The 18375-nt window shown below is 39.5% G+C and overlaps 2 protein-coding genes across 2 annotated transcripts; both read left to right on the top strand.

The window, feature by feature from the left end:
* The first annotated feature begins 3064 nt into the window (after nt 1–3064).
* Nucleotides 3065–6725, top strand: vtcn1 (V-set domain containing T cell activation inhibitor 1). Its single transcript, XM_066685818.1, has 5 exons — nt 3065–3198; nt 3374–3438; nt 3594–3971; nt 5528–5776; nt 6087–6725. The coding sequence occupies exons 1-5, from the start codon at nt 3167–3169 to the stop codon at nt 6194–6196; spliced, it is 834 nt and encodes a 277-aa protein (XP_066541915.1). The 5' UTR covers nt 3065–3166; the 3' UTR covers nt 6197–6725.
* A 336-nt stretch (nt 6726–7061) lies between these two features.
* On the top strand, nt 7062–17166 carry trim45 (tripartite motif containing 45). The gene is made up of 6 exons (XM_066686770.1): nt 7062–8180; nt 9109–9860; nt 13493–13622; nt 14901–15015; nt 15125–15251; nt 16772–17166. Exons 1-6 carry the CDS (start codon nt 7666–7668, stop codon nt 16918–16920), a joined length of 1788 nt encoding a protein of 595 aa, XP_066542867.1. The 5' UTR covers nt 7062–7665; the 3' UTR covers nt 16921–17166.
* Nucleotides 17167–18375: the final 1209 nt, after the last annotated feature.

Raw genomic sequence — 18375 nt, 5'->3', positions numbered from 1 at the left:
GGAAGGTGTTCTTTTTTTTAACAGCTGATTTATTTCAGGGTATGCTAATTTTTATGTAGACATGATTCAGTGACTATGACTTTTGATCAGTGCATGCTCCTCTGATTCACAACAGACTGTACAGGCTTTTCAGATTTTGCTAGTGATGAAGCCTGGGAAGAGGACAAAGAAAAGTCACTCATAAGCCCTAAAGAGACTGACTGTGTGTTAGATTCCTACAGCTACAGTGATGATGAAAACAATGAGCAGTATCCTTTTGCAGGCAAAGATGTTTTCACTCTCCGTACAATCCTACTGAACTGCATTGTGTACAGAATTGCCTGAACTACTAAATATTTCTTCAGACATGTTACATTTATTAATTTAATTAAGTATAGTTAAAATAATGAATGTATATAAATGAGAGTTGTTTTTTTCTTGTCTTCAGTGCCTACAGAGGGTCAGCCATTGCAGATGGTGGATGCTTATGAAAGAGCAGAACAGCTTAACAACATAAATCCTTGGCCCTTTCCTTTCAACTTCACATCAAACTGTGAAGTTGAGAGTGTAGATTCTGCTTCTAGCATTCACGAGTTCTCCAGGCAGCCAGACTTCTGCAAGTGGAATAATAATACCTACGTTGAGCAGATGTCTATCATAGCCAGGTCCTCCTCAGCTTACCAGGTAAACCTCCCTGAACACTTGGCCGAGGAAGCCTGTGGACAGGTTATAGAAAGGAATGCTGGATGGAAAATGCAAGGGAATGGATAAGCAGTTACAGACAATGAATGAATGAATATTATTATTATTAATATTAAAGTAAAATCTGTTATCCTAAGAACAGAGTTGGCTTATTTTTTCCCTAAATATGGCTACATTACATCTAAAAAAGCTTTTAATAAAACCTTTATGTGCATTCTTAAAGACTTATTCCAACCAACATTAGCAGTCATGAAAGTATAGTCAATGTCATAAGTATTACCACAAAACTGTCATTTTAAAGTACAACTGAAACACGTCATTTGGGTGGGATGTGAATAGGCAGGACATGATTTTACCCATAACATCCCTGGATGGTGAAAAGCAGCCATTTCAAAATAGTGATACAATTCCGGACTGAAGCCTTGCCAGAAGGGCTTGTTTGGTTTAATGATGTCTAGGGCTATACTGTCATGAGCTGTGAGCTTCCAGTAAGGTCTCCTATCATGAACAGGTCTGGAGTGAAGATCCAGACAAACATGTCTCAAAAGCACCCTAATTTAAAAAACAAAAGAAAGAAAGTAAAAACATTTTCTACCCCTGCCTGGAAGATGGCTATTGGGACCCATCCCTGGAATCAGGCCTGGGGTTAGTGTCTGACTGCGAGTGCCTGGTGACTGGGCAGCCCACATAACCTATCCAGGCTTGTAGTCCCACCACCTGCAACCCACCAAAGTGCAGTTCCTGTCTGGTACATGGCGATGAGGATGAGGGCGAAAGGGCCCTGGCATCATGGACCTCACAATCTTCTGCTGGCAGTCATACAGTTGTCCTGGTATACAGGAGCACTTTGTAGTTCTACAATTAAAGCCAGTAGTCCATCTGTTGTGGTGCATAGTTTGTTAGCCCCCAAAGAGCAGGTATAATTTGAATCAGTGCTGCAGTGACAATGTGTTAAGACACAGGGATTAGACACAGCATTGTTGCTGGAGTTTTTAAAGACCTCAGTGTCACTGCTGAACTGAGAATTGTCCACCAACCAAAAATACAGCCAAAAGTGTCATGTGGATGGCGTCCTGTGTCCACTGATGAAGGACTAGAGGACAACCAACAAACTGCAGCTACAGATGAACTACTGTCTACACACACACACACACACATACACTCACACACATTCACACAAGGTCCCTAAAATAATATCTCACTATTGATAATCTACTAACCCTGCAGGTTACTTAAGAGTACTGCTTGTATATCTACATAAAAATATATTGTATGTGTTTTACTCCATACTCATGCTTAACGAGCACTCCTTGTATACAAGGTGTAATGACAATTAGGCAGTATATAGGGTAAACACATCAGCTAGCCACTCAGGCTAATAAAGTCAGCAAACTGGGTTAATAAAAAGTGAATAATAAATGATAACATATTTACAGATAAACTGAAATGTCTGCTCACAGCTTTTAACATCACCAAAGCATTGATAAAGCTTAGCTACATTATTACTCCAGTAGCATTAATGGATAACACCTCATAAGATGCAATTAACTTCATCAATTAGCTTTAAAAGTTGACCAGTTAATTGATTTGTGTTCTTCAGCTACTCAACTCCATTCAACTCACCGCTGCATGGTTTAGATGGCCCTCCGTCTCACAGCCCAGCAGGTGTTGGGGTCGCAGCAGTTCACAACTTTTTCAGAAGATGAATCTTGTTTACAATCTAAAACTCCTGGCTGACTCAGGCAGAGGAGAGAGAGAGAGTTGGGATGACTGGAAGAGACAAGCAGCTCTGAGATGATTCAGAATGACCTTAGACAGAACTAGTATAGAAATATAAAATTGGGGGCAACTGTGGCCTTGAGATTAGAGAAGCAAGCTTGAGGAGTTCAGTTCCCAGGATCCTCAGGAAGAAAAATAATTCATGGCTGAAGTGCCAAGGCACCTGTTTTACAATCTTTTACTTTGTACGTCATATTTGTGAATTATCATTCATACATGTGTTGAATATATTACAAGCACAGTTTAATTCGTGTATTTGATTTTAGGAAAGACCTCTGATTCTGCTACAATTCTTTTATACAAATCTAATTCATACAATTGATTTCCTTTTACTCTGGGCATTGGTGAGGAACAACTAGAAACATGAAGATTATTTGTTTTTAAGCTTTACTAAATAGAGTCTTTATCTTACACCGTTAAGGGACTAGTAAGCATTACGAAACACTGTTAGGTTAGTCTTCAGTTGTCAGCCTTTTCACCTGAGCTTTATCAGCAGCATGAGCACACGCCTCTCAGTGACAATATTGACAGAAGGAGCATGTGTTCCTGTTATGCTTCAGGCTGAGATTATTCTGGCATGAGGTGGACATTCGAGAGTGAACCTACAGTAGAGAATACTGCTTCATCATGTTTCTGTCAGAAATGAAAACTACACAAATCAATTCATCAGCAGTGTAGCACTTATTCAGAATAAAAATACTGCAGCATGGCTTCGATCGGAGAGATCATATTTTGGAGGTAAGCTGATTGAATACTCATTCATTTTGTGTTTGTGGAAACTTATGGTATATCACTATAGTATAATTTCATCTTCAGTTTATAATACTGCATTTTTATTACACTGTTTACTACACAACATTTATTTCCAGGTCTATTTTAACCCATATTTTAAGCTATTTTTTGTCTGTTGCAGCATGATTGTCCTCATATTTGTATGTGCTGGATTGATAATTCTTCTTTTGGCTATTGCGTTTTCAGGTAATCATACACTTCTCAGCGCTCGTATGTGTGATACTTCGATCAGCCTTTCTGTTTTTAACACTGTCTGCACCTATGAATTGTTGTAATGGTATATTTATATTTATTTTTTATAATGATAATATATATAACAAATATGTCTATATCTCCCTAAGTATCCAAGGGCACCGTGGAGTCCAGTAACCCTTTTCCGGTGGGAAATCTGGGTGAGGATGTGATTCTGGAATGCATGTTTCTTTCCAAAAGTGGAAGTGGAAGTGGAAGTGGAAGCATTAGTGGAAGTAATGTGCTCATCACCTGGGAGAAGGAAAGCCTCACTGGGCTGGTTTATCAATACAATAACAATGCAGCACAGTTACAGCAGCAGAATTCCCAGTTCAGTGACAGAGTCCAGCTGTTCACAGATGCCATCGCCTCAGGCAATGCATCTCTGCTAATGAGAAGTGTGAGGACAGTGGATCAGGGAGTGTATCACTGCAGTGTGTCTGCTCCTGGAGTCTCAGGCACAGCCAGCATTGACCTGAGAGTGACTGGTAAGAAAAGCAATGTATTTTATTTGTTGAATTGCTGTACAGTTGGCACATTTTGATTCTCATTGCTGGGTTTCCAAATGCAATATTTTCCATTCATATTTATTCAAATTTGCCCAAACTGGGACAGTAGATCCTGAAAATTGCAGTGAGAGACTTATAAATGCTGTTAAACTCTGTTCAGCAGTGACAGCAGTGAATGAATGAATACGCAATGTGTACCCTTGTGCATTTTGAAACATATTTATCCATCTGGATGTGAACAACCCAACAGTAAACAAATTGAAACTGTGGCCTATTTGACACTACCATGACCCAAAGGCACATTTGTAAATTGTAAATTAAGCTGCAGCCATGTCCTCTTCATTTTTCACAAGCAAAGTATTGTAAATAATAGTATTTAATCCCGTATTTAACTAAAAAATTATGAGTAACAGATGTTTGTTGATGAAAATTGAGCATCGCACTGTGTGTGACTGTAGATTCCAAGTAATTAGTCCTCCACTTACAGCCTGGACTTAGCCCCAAGTTATTTTTACCCGTTCCCCTCCTGTGTGTGTTCCCGCCTTGCACTCGCCTTCACTGTTTCTGGGTATAGGCTATGAACGGAAGTGGTTACAGACAAGGAATGGATTTTAAAGGTGTGTGTGTGTGTGTGTGTGTGTGTGTGTATGTTGTTTTACATGAAACAGGGGCCCTCATGCCCAGATAAGTTATTTTGTTTAATTGACTTATTTTGGATTTTTACCTAGTTCTTTTCATAGCTTATAAATTCCTTTGATTAGGTGCCATAATCACATAATGCAGAAAAAGCTGGGAGGGTGACCACTAGCACATGATTCAGACTGAGACCTTGTCCAGCCCAACACACTTGAAGAACACCAAGTGTCCAATTCTATTGACTAACAGATGTCCACATTGACCGGCATCATGGTTTGTGCTGGAGGAGTGAAAGTGCCGTCCGACCCCGCCCCAGAGAGAGCGAGGCCAGTTATAGTTTCTTGGGCTCCCTGCCCTTGGATATCTGAACAAAATTTGGTTTAACTGTGATTGCACCAACATTTAAAAACTTGTGCCAGACGAGTTACTTAAACTATTTGCTTAAATACTATAACATTTTGGGTATACACTTGTTCTTCAGTGGTCTGGACCTCCACGGGACCACCACAGAATTTGAGTTTGAGTTTTCAGCTCCAGTGACACTGACATGGTACTGGTTAGTGTGTTATGTTGTTACAAGTGGATCAGACACAGCAGTGCTGCTGGTGTTTTTAAACACTGTATCCACTCTGTTTTGGACACACCTACATTGTTCTCCAACTTGTAGATCAGTAGCTCCTCTGTTGCTGTCCAGTTTGTGTTGCTCATCCTCTAGTTTTTCATCCATGGTCATTGAATCCTGCTCACAGGACGCTCTTGGCCGGATATTTTTGGCTGGTGGAATATTCTAAGTCCAGCAGTGGCACTGAGGGGTTCATCAGTGATACTGATCATTTATTATTATCATATGCTACAAGCATAGCTCTTGATAATCAATGTTCTGAACATGCTGTTTGCAGTCTACTCGGCTCCTAATTTCACCATATCAAAGAATGGTCTAATAGCCGAGGCTCCGAGATGGCAGTCCAGGCCTAATGTCACCTGGTTAGACAAGAATGGAATGCAGTTAAACAGCAACACCCAGTTTACCAGCATCTCCAGTGACATCGTGCAGGTAGTGAGTAACCTCTCAGGACCTCTGACGAGTGCAGAAATATACACCTGCAGCATTAAGAACTCCTTCATCCAGTCAATCTCTGAAGTGACAGGTAAGAGTTAAATGTATATTTATTGTTAATTGCAGTATCATCATCCTCAAATATACAGAAACAACACATGAAATGAGAAACTACTCTCACCCACAAAGAAAATATTTACACAAGCCCTTTCTGGACAGATGATACCTACCTGTCCTTCAGTGTCGCTATGACAATAAAAGTAACTACGATAAACAAAGTCATGACTGTGGGAATAAATGATCTGAGAGCATGATTTTATATTTTCATGATTTCATGATTTTAAATCCATAAAGCTGATTTCAGATATGACTCAGTGTTCTGTACTATTTCTGCTCTTTAGGTGATGGGATTTTGAAAAATTCATACTTCGTAACCAGTTCATCACCAGAGATGCTGCCACTACGACTGCTCAGCACAGTCTCATTCCTCTTCTACTTTCTTGTGTGGTGAAGGTGTTCCAGAACATGAATGCTATGGAATCTGTAACAGGGACTGCTTTAAATACTGTGGTAAACGTGCATTTACTGAAATTTAACCCTTGGAATTACTACCCAGACTTTGCGCCATTGAGGATAAACATGATTCTTGCTGACTTTTTCATTTTCCCTCCATTTTCTCCCAATGCCAATTCCACACACTAGCTACATCTCCAAAATACACAATGCTACGAAGCTGAGAGGGTTAGGGCTAGCACATGCTTTACAAACTGCCTGCTAAGATGATTGTTAATAAATATAAAGAATAGTGATCCTACTTTCTTTGATCAAATTCTTCCCCATAAGTGAAGAATAACTCCTGTCGCTGTCAGTTACTGTCCACAGAACAGCAGTGAGTGACCTGAATATACCATTAGAGGAGTAGAAAACTAGGGCAAGCATCAAGAGCCAGTTCAATATTTACAACATAGGCATAAACCATCTGTTAACTGAAATAATCTACAGCTAACAGCTACTGATAATTGCAAATGTACAAATGAATATTGGGGGTATTCATGATTGACTGTTAAGTTAAATAAAAAAAAATTATTAAACAACATATATGGTTTGGTTTGCAGTGTATTTTGGATACAACATTAATTATAGTAGAAAAGTTGTTAGGTTGCGTATGAAATTTGTGTTTAAAACAATTAAATTATTGATGCACACAAAACTATAGTATACTAGCTGTGTCTGCACCAAATTTAGGAACTGTTTAAACTATGCGTATCCTCAATCAGTATAAAAATTCACAAGAAAATAACAAACACTAACCACGTTGCACATTCTATAAAGAGTAGCACTGTCACTGAGGTTCAGTGAGGCCGCGGTCATTTACCGAGACGTTTCAGAGGGTTGAACGTATACGCTCCGTTGCTTGGGGATTGGACGGTGTGTGGTGGGTATTCCAGTCAATAATATTTTTTCAGTTAGCCAGATAAGCCCAAAGCTGAGTATCTTCCATGAGGAATATCACTCAGCTCTTTTCCTATTGGGTACTCTAGACGTACCTTAGGCGTACCCGGCTAAACCGAACAAACCCGTTCTGTGGAACACCGCGGGTCTTTCTGTCCTGTAGATGGAGACACTGCTGGGGTCTCCACTAGTTCAGCTTCAGGTTCATGTCTTCTCTCCTTGCAGAGCCGCTGAAGCCCCGCCCACCCCGCGTCCGCGCTCTCTGAATGGACCGAGCCGAGCGCTGGCGAATCGGCGTAAAACAACGAAGAGTTCCCGAACTTTGTTCGAGGCAGAAGTAACAAAACCGTTTTTCTACCAGCTTTTACTCTTTTACTAACTTCAAACCTGGTTTTGTTAACACTCCGGTATCGTCTTTGTTTGCTGAGCTGTTTGTTGGGGGTTTCTCCTTTGTTAATCAGAGTAATAAGTTTGTGTTGACGGTTTTACAGTCCAGGCAGTTTTAACGGGCGCGTTGCTTAGGTTACCATGTCGGTCCGAGAGGAGAAGCCAGCGTTCGAGCGCAAGAGCGAGACTAAGATAAATAGTAAACCCGCCGTTAAAGGGAATAACGGCGATTACGGGAGTGTCCGTAACTCCAGGGCGATGTGTCGGGTCTGTGGCCGGATGTTTCGGGAGCCCAGGCTCCTGCCGTGTCTGCACACTTTCTGCGCGGAGTGTATCGGGCGGATGGAGACGCTCTCGGCGCTGGGGGATGACCGAGCTGACGGTAAGAAGAGATGGTGTGGAAGTGGAGGAGATGAGGCTCTGCTGAGGCTCTCTCTGGCGGTGGTGTTGTGTCCGGAGTGTGACTCTGAGGTGGAGCTGCCCTCCTCGGGGGTGGAAGGACTCACTACTGACCACCTGGCGCTGGACGAGGTGTTTATGGAGACGCTGCTGATGGAGCAAAGTGTGCTTTGTGACCTGTGCTCTGACTCTGAAGCGGGGAAGCGATGTGAAGTTTGCTGCGTTAACCTCTGCGACTTCTGTAGTCAGGCTCACAGGTCAGTGTCAACTCAAAACTCCTGATGTACACCTGGTCACATCACACACAAGCTACTCACATTACAGGTTTTATTGATCTTCTAAGTGAAAATGAGCTAAAATGTCCAGAACAAACTTTCACCCAACTTCAGATCATTATCTAATTACCAATGTCCAAGAGTTTGTGGACACCTTATTTAAGCTCATGCAAAATCAGGAGAACAGTGGCCCGAATGCTTCACAGCCCAGTGCTGTGGCCCAATGCCCTCTGTGTTTGCTTTTGAGCATGTTGACCTTAGGCTTGTGAGATCGTCCCATTCTATGTGTTGTACTTTTCTGTGGTGATACAGGCACGGCTGAACATCTGTGTTAGCAAATGATGCACGTTTATGTGATTGAATTCACTCTTTAGAAGGTAAATCTGGATAATTCTGTATATACAGTGGTCAAAGGCCACGATCAAACAGAAATCCATTAAAGAAGAGAAAGCCAAATATATTTTCTGTGGGCCTCTGTTCTATCGAGGAGAGGCAAGGGATAGCCTTAAACAGTGGTGGACTTTAATGATTTACGGACAGTTGTTAAGACACATTATAGAATTTTCTTGCTCTAGAGAGCACATCATCATCATTTATTTCAAGAAATGGTACCTAAGTTATTTATTTGCCATATGAAGGGTAGCCAATAGGGCACTTTGCCTCATTTTTGCCACTCTAGAGGGGAGGCATGAGAGAGAGGGCTGAGTCTGCCAGTGGCCTTAAATATTTTACACACGCAAAATCCAGTATTCCCCTTTTACTTTCACAATAATCATTTAGTGATGGCTCATAATCAGAAATGTAAAATTGAAAAGCAAATAGCAGGAAGTCTTTTGTGCTGCCATCCGACTCAAATATGACACCTTTGGCTTATGTCACTCCAAAATAAAGTCATTGATCTACTCCACAGGAGACAGAAGAGGACCTCCAGTCATTCTGTCAGTAGCCTGGAAGAGCTGAAGTCTCGGGGTCATCTCTCCCGGCCTGTTCTATGCTCTCTGCACCCAGGTCAGGAGCTGCGCCTCTTCTGTGAGTCCTGTGATCTCACCGTTTGCTTGGAGTGTGCCGCCACTTTCCACCGTGATCACCAGTGCAGCCCAACTCATGAAGTCATTCACCAACATGGTGATCATATCCGGGAGCTTGTTTCTGGGGGTCTGCGGCCTCGCATCTCACATCTGGAGGAGGCACTGAGGCGTGTGGAGATATCTCAGGAAGCCTTGAAAACTCGCACGGAGACTTTGTCACGTGAGATCCGTGCCTTTGCTCGAGACTATGCCAGTGCAGTGGAGGCCCACTGCTGCTCTCTGCTTCATACACTGGACGAGCTGAAGCTCCAACGGAGGAATCATCTTAACCTGCAGAACGCCCAGCTGCAGCAGGCACTGTCTGATGCCCGAGGAGGCGTGGAGTTCGCGGAACGCTTGCTCACCTGTGGGTCTGAAGCAGAGATCCTCAGTGCCAAGGGAGTGACAGTGAGGAGGTTAATGAGTCTGTTGGAGTGTGGCTATGATCCACACCCAGCCACAGTTGGCCACGACACCAGTAGTAGTATGTACTTTGTACCTCAGGAGAGTGCTGGGCAAGTGGATGGTTTCCCTATGTTGGGAGTTCTTCATGCCAAGACAATAGACCCCAGCAAATGCACCATCCTGGGTGAAGGTGAGGATAAATGTTAAAGAAACAAGTTAAAAGTGGTTTAAGCTTAAGCTGAAACAGAAGCATTATGGTAGTGAAGAGTTGCTCAAGAATTGAATGGTACACAGAAATCTCTGATGAGCCAGTTGACTCATAAATTCTTGAGGTAAAATAGTTTTGGTTCATAGGCACTCCTCCGTGAACAGAAATATTTATTAATATTTGTTAATAATTTTCAAATTTTTCATATTATTGCATTTCATATATTTTTATATACTGGCACAGCTTTTTGACCTAGATTGCTTTTTGACGTTTTGTTTTAAAGGGGACATATTGTACCCTGATTCCACAAATTATCACAGTTCCCTGGGGTCTTAGTGATATACCTTTGACCTGTTCTAGTCCAAATACCACAATGCTCACACCCTGTCTAAACAACCCTATTTATAATGACCAGATTAGCTTTTGCTGTATTTATTCAGTGCATTTGTTCCTGTGTTGGTTTTGCTCCATTTAAGCTAAATTTGCACCCTCACAGGTACAGGTCCATAGAATGGGGCACAAAATCAGTACTGACAGAGTGATCTGGTAGGAGCCCCAGATACCAAAATGAAAGTGTTAATGCAGTGGAAAATTGGTATTTTTATAATAAGTCCCTTTTAAAAATACTTTAAAAATACACAGTAATTTATTTACAAGACACAAATCACATAACAATCTAGTGTATATCTTAGTTGACTAAAATCAATAAGAATATAAAAGCAAGCTGCTAATTGGCAGCTAAAGATTTTTGGACATTCTAATGGCTGATTACTTAAAATAGTGCTAAAAATATTACTAAAAATGGGCATGTATATTTGTGTAAGTATCATGATTTATTTGTAGAGCTGATAATACATTATTGCACTATTAATACATAGGCACTTTGTGCTATTTCATGGCAACTAACAACAAAAGTGTTGCTGATAAGAAACTTAGCTCCCAGGGCTATTTCCAGGATCTGTTTTTAAACCATAAATGACATTCCAATCACAATAGACCATCATAAACTATGGAGACTTTGCAGAAGGTGCAGTTGCATCAGGAACAAATACTACTAATCACTAGGAGACTGGTACTACTGACACACTTTCCTATTTGGCTTTGCTCCAAACTACATTCTTGGGAGTAAATAACTGCACAGCTGAATTTCTATGTTATACTGTGTTTGAACATCCTGTTTTCTCCAGGCACTGGTCACACACACACACACACACCCATCTGCCTGGGGGGAATGGAATGCAGGGAACACTAGTAGATGACATTCCTGGTTTCCATGGCAACTTTTCAGTTGGCAGTGTCAGTCCTGTTTAAGTTTGCTGTGTCCCAGCATGCCTTGAGAAGTTCAGTCACAAACCACATTATTAACATAAAACAAATATGAAAGCAAATATATACAGCAATAGAATTATAATTTTAAGCAAACTATCATTGGGTTCAAATTTCAGTTGTATTTAATTCTTATTTTGTTTATTTGCCAAGTGGGAATTTTAGGAATTTAAGTATGCCTTTATGGTAACTTTATGGTAACTGCCATTTCACACTGGGTGTAAACACAGGTTCAGTTTGCTCAAAAGCTACTTGTCTTCCAAATTTTAAAGTTGGAAAAATACAGAAAGTTAAACATAAACATTTTGCAAGCAAGAGGCACACTTTTAACCCTTTGTCAACAGCTTGTTGCTACATGTACATTTAGTGGCTACCTGTAATACAATTTGAAACAAAGGGGAGTAAGTGCCTGCTTCCTAGAAGTGTAGTCTTAGTTAATAGCAATTCATCTTTGGTAGTTCTTTTTATCGGTATATGCTTATTCTAGACTTAGGAACACTTATGTATTAAACATTTCACAGTTCTAAAACAGTATATATCCCGCTTCTAGAGCAGTTTTAAAGGACTGTGGGGATTTTTTCATGGTTTTAGTAAATTGTTTTACCACTTAGTTCTTATGGTCAGAGGTGGAATTTTATTTTTTATATCAACCAAACTAACAGTTTTACTTGTTACAATATGCATTAGTGCCTTGTTTTAGTATATTCAGAAATGTTGTTGTGTTTATATACTGGAAATGACCCTTTATGTATGTGTACTATGTGGTAATTGATGAATCATACCAAGAAAACAGACTCAGATTTAAGATGCAGGTCAAGTTGAGTGTCCAAATCTGGGGGCTGCTATAGCGGTAAATGTGGCAGCTGCTATTATGGCAGGACCCACAAAGCCACCGGCCAGCTGTTTGATCCATTGTTTACACTGAACTTCAACTGATAAAAATTAAAGAAAGGGAAAACAAAGAGAAACTAGGCAAGCCTAGTTTTCCCAGAGCACCATTAGCCATATAGCCATTGTCACAGAGGTGGTTCTGGTATTTCAAAAACATAGAATACATACCCTTGTCATTGGAAGGTCTGGAGAAGCTTTGGTGCTTAATATCAATGTCTTTGTTTACAATAATAACAAATAATAACAGACTATAAAAACAGTTTATCTTATCAGTTGCTGACAGTGTGTGTATGATTATGGAAAGCCTGTTATTTTCTGTTCACCAGAAAGCAACAAGAGAACATTTAAGTTTTTGAACATTTCTAAAACCAAGCACCTTAACAAGTGATCTATACTTGATAAAGGAACAGAACCTTGCTGGGAACTAGATATTTTTTACTGACTTACATTTCTATAAGGGTCCGACTGATAAAACAATGCTGTAAATAATTCACAGCCTTGTTTATTTTGAGTAACACCTCGCTCTGGTGTTCTGGCTTTAATAATCCAGAGATTTTGCCCGTTTTCGTGTAAAATTAATCAAGAACTCTGCAGATATATTTCACTCGTCAGAAAATCAGTAACGGTGAGATGTGTTCGTGTATTTGTGTCGTTATAGGGACAGACAAGATGACTTTCTCTTTGTTAAAAATATAGTAGAAAACAAAAGGCTGGAACACAGAATCACCTCCAAACATAGAGCGATGATAAATATTACCTCAACAACATTCAACACATTTCTGTTCGAGGCTCCAGTAAAACACTGAGCTGCTCACAGTGGTCGATGGTGGACCTACAGCGATGAAGCTGCATGAGTGTGTCCCAATTCAGCTCTCAGCTCTCTGACCCTTTGAACACTTGAACACTCATTTTTTTACGTCCCCAATAGAGTACTTGTCTAGGGAAAAGAGAACCTCTGGTCACTGCTGAACAGTTCCAAATTTAGTTAACGAACTGGAATGTGAAATATGGCTGAACTAACAACAGACGCAGTAGTGGCGCCACCTTAAGTTCTCTCTGTGAAATACGTCTGAATTAACTTTTCCTACTCACGCATGCAGTTTTCAACATTAGGTGTCAGTCAATCAGTAAGCACAAATGCCTTTTCTAGGGTGGTCCGGCAATAAAAAATAAAAGAATCGAGAAAGAATTAAAAATGAATTAACTGTATTTGTGGTAGCTTCATGTTTTGTGATTGTCTGCTTTTTTTTTATCACATAGAAGTTTTTAAAACTAAATAAGGCTCAGCTTCAATCCTTAGGGGAGGATAATATTTTTCCTGAAGCTCTAAAACTGGTGTGTGTTTGCCCCCAGCTGCCTGTCCCTGTGTGATCAGCTCTACTATCTTTAACCCTCAGGTATCCAGCAGGGTGTGGAAGGTCAGAGGGGGGAGTTCACACTGGTCTGTAAGGACTCTGCAGGAGAGCCAGTGGGTAAAGGAGGAGACCCTGTGCTTGTCAGCATAGTCCATAAGGAGAGGAAAGACTGGTAAATGTGACTCCTACTGTGAGAGAGTAACCCTCCATGACTTTGAAACTGTGAACACACTGCATAAATTATAGAAGCAAGTAGGGAATATAAATTAAGCCAGGCTTAACTGTCATATCTATATGGCATTTTTCACACATTTTGTCAGTAAAATCCCCTTTATAGGAGCAACACAAAAATAAGAGTCAGTGTACAATATTTCTATAAATCAGGTGTAACTATGTATGGCAAGATTGGCTTATAAAAAGAAAGAAAATGTAAGCTAACAAAACAGTCAACATTACTCAACATTGTCCCAACATTTATGTGCTGCAGACTTCAAATTGACCATTTTTATATTCATAAAATACAATATATTTTGTCAGTTCAAATATACTTCCAGTGTTATTTTTTAATTAAATTAAGGTTCAAGAGACATCCTAGCTTTTTTGGAAATGTGTTTTGTATAAAGAAATGCTATTAAGGAGAGAAATATAAAAATAAAATGAAACTAAACTTTTGCTATGTGGTCCAGTCCAGTACAAAAGTGAATGTAATCTTTTACCTATGAACTGATACAAACAAGTGCTATATCTACTCCATCTTGTGCTTAAAGCAAAGCAATTTCAGATCCAACCAAATCTTGCTAACCAATACATTAATATAATCACTGTCTACTGACCAAATGACAGCAAAAATATAACACCTCACCTCATTTTCACAAAGCATTTATCATACCATAGAATACCATTACAGTATATGGAAACAGTGTAACATAGTTTAATGTCTAAAATCTGCAACTCGTCAACACCTAATCACATCACATGTAGATCACCATAACTGCGATAAATTATTAAAAGAATGATTCCTCAAACTAAATATTAAGCCAAATATGATTTACTAACCCATGGAGCTGGTGGCTGTCAAAGTGGTGGCAAGCTAGCTTTCAGAATATGTTCACCAGTTTAAGTTTAAAATAAGTTAGCAAGCTAAAAGGAAGACTTTTCCCCATGAGTGAATACATATTGAAGATGTCAGTCCTGTCAAAATTTGTTATAGTCCACTGTAGGTTTCTTCATATTGCATCATATATATATATTCTGTTGAGACTAGAGAATCTAATTTTGGAGCTGTTCACACACAAATGTAGAAAAATGTGTGATTTTTAGAAGCTCACCTACACTTACAAGCTCTTTTATTTATTTCCTTTTGGTGGATAACTGTCTTAGACCACATTATTGTATTGTACTACTGAGTATACAAAAGTCACAATTCATGTTTTGCTTTTATGACTTACAGCATGGTGAAGACAACTGTGGTGGATAACAACGATGGGTCGTATGCTGTCTCCTACACTCCCACTGAGCCTGGGTCCTACTCTGTGTGGGTGTGTGTGAAAGCGCAACACGTCAAGGTAAAACCTTTTTTTTTTTTAATGATGGATCTATGAGTTTATCTTACCAGTCTTACAGCTCACAAATGGAGGAATTGTGTACAATGTCCCAGTGTTCTCTGCCCTACAGGGCTCACCATTTTTGTTGAGGGTGAAGAGAAAGTATAGGCATCATCGTGGCATCTTTCACTGCTGTTCCTTCTGCTCAAGTGGAGGTGCTAAAGAGGCCCGTTGTGGCTGCACAGGAACCATGCCAGGTAGAGCTTTATTTAAGACTTAACCACAGAAGTATCTGCTGATTAATAAGAAAAGAAATTAAAAGAAATTCCACATGTGTTTCAGTCCAAGATGGGTCTAAGAGCCCTCTGAATTTATGCAACTAGGTGTGAACAAATATCCCTCCAGATTTCTCTTAAAAATGAATGTAAGCTGTAATTAAGGTAATTAAGCTATATACAGTTGCAATCACAAATATTCAACTCCCTCATGTCAAAAGACATTGTAGTGATGTTGACGAAAATAATGACAATAAATGCAAACAAAAAAAAAAACCTCATTAAACAACAAAAAAAATGTACGGATACATATTTCAGTCAGTTTGACAACAGAAGTTGACTAAAGTTTGAAGTTAAATTGTAAAAACGAATAAGGTAAGACATTTAACACATATGCATGTACACTATTATTCAACCCCCAGCTTCAATACTTGGGCATGGTATTCTTCTGGTCATAAGCCTAAAGTTTCACACACCAGACATATTGCTGGTCCATATGTCCAGTTCAGGTTCATCAGTCCATAGACCTGTCTTCCAAATCTCTTGCCTTATGCACATTCCTCCTGGCATATTCTAGTCGACTTTTCATGTTCCTTGTGGTCAAGTGTAGAGTGTCTTGGAGTCGGGCCATGACGTCTTTGTTTTATGGCATTTTGGCAGACACACTTATCCAGAGCGACTCACAAGGTTACTGGTAGGCCAATACAGTGTTTGGAGTCTTGCCCAATGACTCTTATTGGTGTAGCACAGACTGGTTTCCAAACCTGGAATGGACCCAGGAGCCAATTGTGTTAACACCGTACCACACCAACCACTGTTCAGAGCACGTCTTATAGTTGCCACTGAAGCACTTGTACCAGCCTTCATCATGTCATCCTTTAGGTGTCTTGAACTCACACAGGGGTTTTCCTAGTTGTCCTGACTAATTTATTAAGAGCTACTGATGAAATTGTGGGATTTCTTCCATAGCCAGGCAGGTTGCAGCTGTTCCATACGTTTTAAACTTCTTTATAATACTCCCAATGGTGTCTCTTGGAATATAAAATTATTTGGAAATCTTCTTATACCCAATGCCCATTAGGTGTGATGAAATAATATCCTCTCTCAGCTTCTGTGGAAGTTCCTTTGTCTTTTCCATGATTGCAACTCACCTTAAATACCTTCAAAGGTGGGGTTAAGGCTTAATTATATTTCAGTACTTTAGGCCATTAGAATTGCCATAAAAAAGCTAAACACAACATTAACACACAGGGGAAAATGTAGACATGGCTTCATCTTAACCAACCTGTTACACACAAATACTACATGTTGCATTATGTGTTATCCAACCCATAAAGAATGCGTCCTTTAATCTTCTTTAACTGATAACTCTTTAAAATCTTTGGGGAGTTGAATGGTTCTGATTGCATCTGTAGCTGTTTTGTCTGGAAAAATAATGAAGGGCAAACACTGTAAGTATGAACTTTAACAATCATTTTCTTTTGTATGTTGTGCGTGTTTAGGAGGATTCCAGGGCTGTGGACATGGCCATAAGGGTCATCCAGGAAAGCCACACTGGTCCTGCTGTGGAAATATAGTGGAGGGGTCTGAGTGTGTACGGACTCTTGGTCCAGGATCTCCTCGTGGACATGTCCGAACAGTGGAGCTCTGAGACAAAATCAACACCTGTAGGAGACACAGGGAGTTTTCTTATGGTACAACATGATGTTCCTTGCCAACAGGTCCCTGTTCTTTCTGAATGTTACCAGCAGACTAAATAATGTTACCAGCAAACTGAATAATACAAATACCTCTTTGATACCTAATATGTTTTACTTCTTAAGATATTTACTTCTTAAGACAATCAAGAAATTACTTAATTAGTTATACATAACAACACTGTTATATACTTTATATAAAGAACTATATGAATAACATTTATATATATATATATATATATATATATATATATATAATGTTTTTATATATATAGCCTTGTGGTCTTGATTGTATCTACGAGTTCTTTGTGTATGAATACATAAATAAAATTTTAAAAACGTATGAACCTCTCAGAAACTGAATAGGCTGAATAGTCTTTTATTACTTTTCCTGAAACAGCTTTTTTTAATTATTGATAGTAGATTAGTTGAAGTTCATTGTATTAGATAATGATTCTGTGGGAAGGTACACAACAGTGAGAAAGTGCAAGGATATGTAGCTTAAAGATCACTAGAACAAGTAAAGATAATGTCACTTGTTTTCTTGTTATTCCTCAGGTCAAGGATATATTTTTTAACCAGTCTAATAAAAATAACTAATTTAAAGCCTTCTGAAGGACTCATTTAGCACAGAAAGGATATATGGAGTAAAATATTTTGGTACAGTGAGGTATGTTTGTATATATATATATACTCATAAAATGTTTTATTCCATATCAAAATATGAGCATGAAACTAAAACTAGTACGCCAGGTTTCATTTTCGTTCAATAGTCAAACAACATAAAATCAAACAGGTCAAAATTGTATTAATCCTCTAAACTGCCAAAGTTTCAGCTGAGCGTAACTACTAGAGCATATAGGCTTTAAGTAAATTGAAGGGACAGTATTTGGTCTTTCTCCTGAAATGTGCAGTATGTCCTGCTACATTATGATCTTAAACCCAATTAAGGGGTGTACCAGCTCCATTGGGTCTCTGGTTGTATTATATGTAACACTAGATGGCAGTGATGCACCATGGCCAAGTTGCACTATGTATATGTGTGTGTGTGTGTGTGTGTGTGTGTATATATATATATATATATATATATACACGAGGAGCTCTCGCCCCTATGTGTGCTTTTAGGTCCTTTACACCTTTATTTGCTACAACAAGGGAAAACATGGGAACTTATTTTTAAATTCAACTTACATTTACGTTTCGGCATAGCTGCTCGAGATGAGGGTAGGTACGTGCCTGACGTAAATAAGGACTACTGACGTGCAGACTGACCAATTAAATGTTTACAGAGAAGGTTATCGACATGTCCGGGTAAAAGAGGACGTCTGGTCACCCAACACATATACACACACCAGCCCCTCAGGATCTGAAATGCTAAACCCTGGACATGTAAAGCAAGCCACCAATTT

Source organism: Hoplias malabaricus, chromosome 12 (genome assembly GCF_029633855.1).
Source record: "Hoplias malabaricus isolate fHopMal1 chromosome 12, fHopMal1.hap1, whole genome shotgun sequence".
NCBI classification, from domain to species: Eukaryota; Metazoa; Chordata; class Actinopteri; order Characiformes; family Erythrinidae; genus Hoplias; species Hoplias malabaricus.
The sequence above is the reverse complement of the archived record's forward strand: the minus strand, read 5'-3'. Positions and strand labels throughout refer to the sequence as shown.

What these genes read in the sequence shown, in the direction of transcription:
- vtcn1 (XM_066685818.1), top strand. Translation starts at nt 3,167, where the DNA reads ATGGCTTCGATCGGAGAGATCATATTTTGGAG. An exon ending in TTTGGCTATTGCGTTTTCAG is followed by an intron (nt 3,439 to 3,593) that starts GTAATCATACAC and finishes TATCTCCCTAAG; the next exon opens with TATCCAAGGGCACCGTGGAG. An exon ending in GTCAATCTCTGAAGTGACAG is followed by an intron (nt 5,777 to 6,086) that starts GTAAGAGTTAAA and finishes TCTGCTCTTTAG; the next exon opens with GTGATGGGATTTTGAAAAAT.
- trim45 (XM_066686770.1), top strand. Translation starts at nt 7,666, where the DNA reads ATGTCGGTCCGAGAGGAGAAGCCAGCGTTCGAGCGCAAGAGCGAGACT. An exon ending in TTCTGTAGTCAGGCTCACAG is followed by an intron (nt 8,181 to 9,108) that starts GTCAGTGTCAAC and finishes TCTACTCCACAG; the next exon opens with GAGACAGAAGAGGACCTCCA. An exon ending in ATGCACCATCCTGGGTGAAG is followed by an intron (nt 9,861 to 13,492) that starts GTGAGGATAAAT and finishes TTTAACCCTCAG; the next exon opens with GTATCCAGCAGGGTGTGGAA.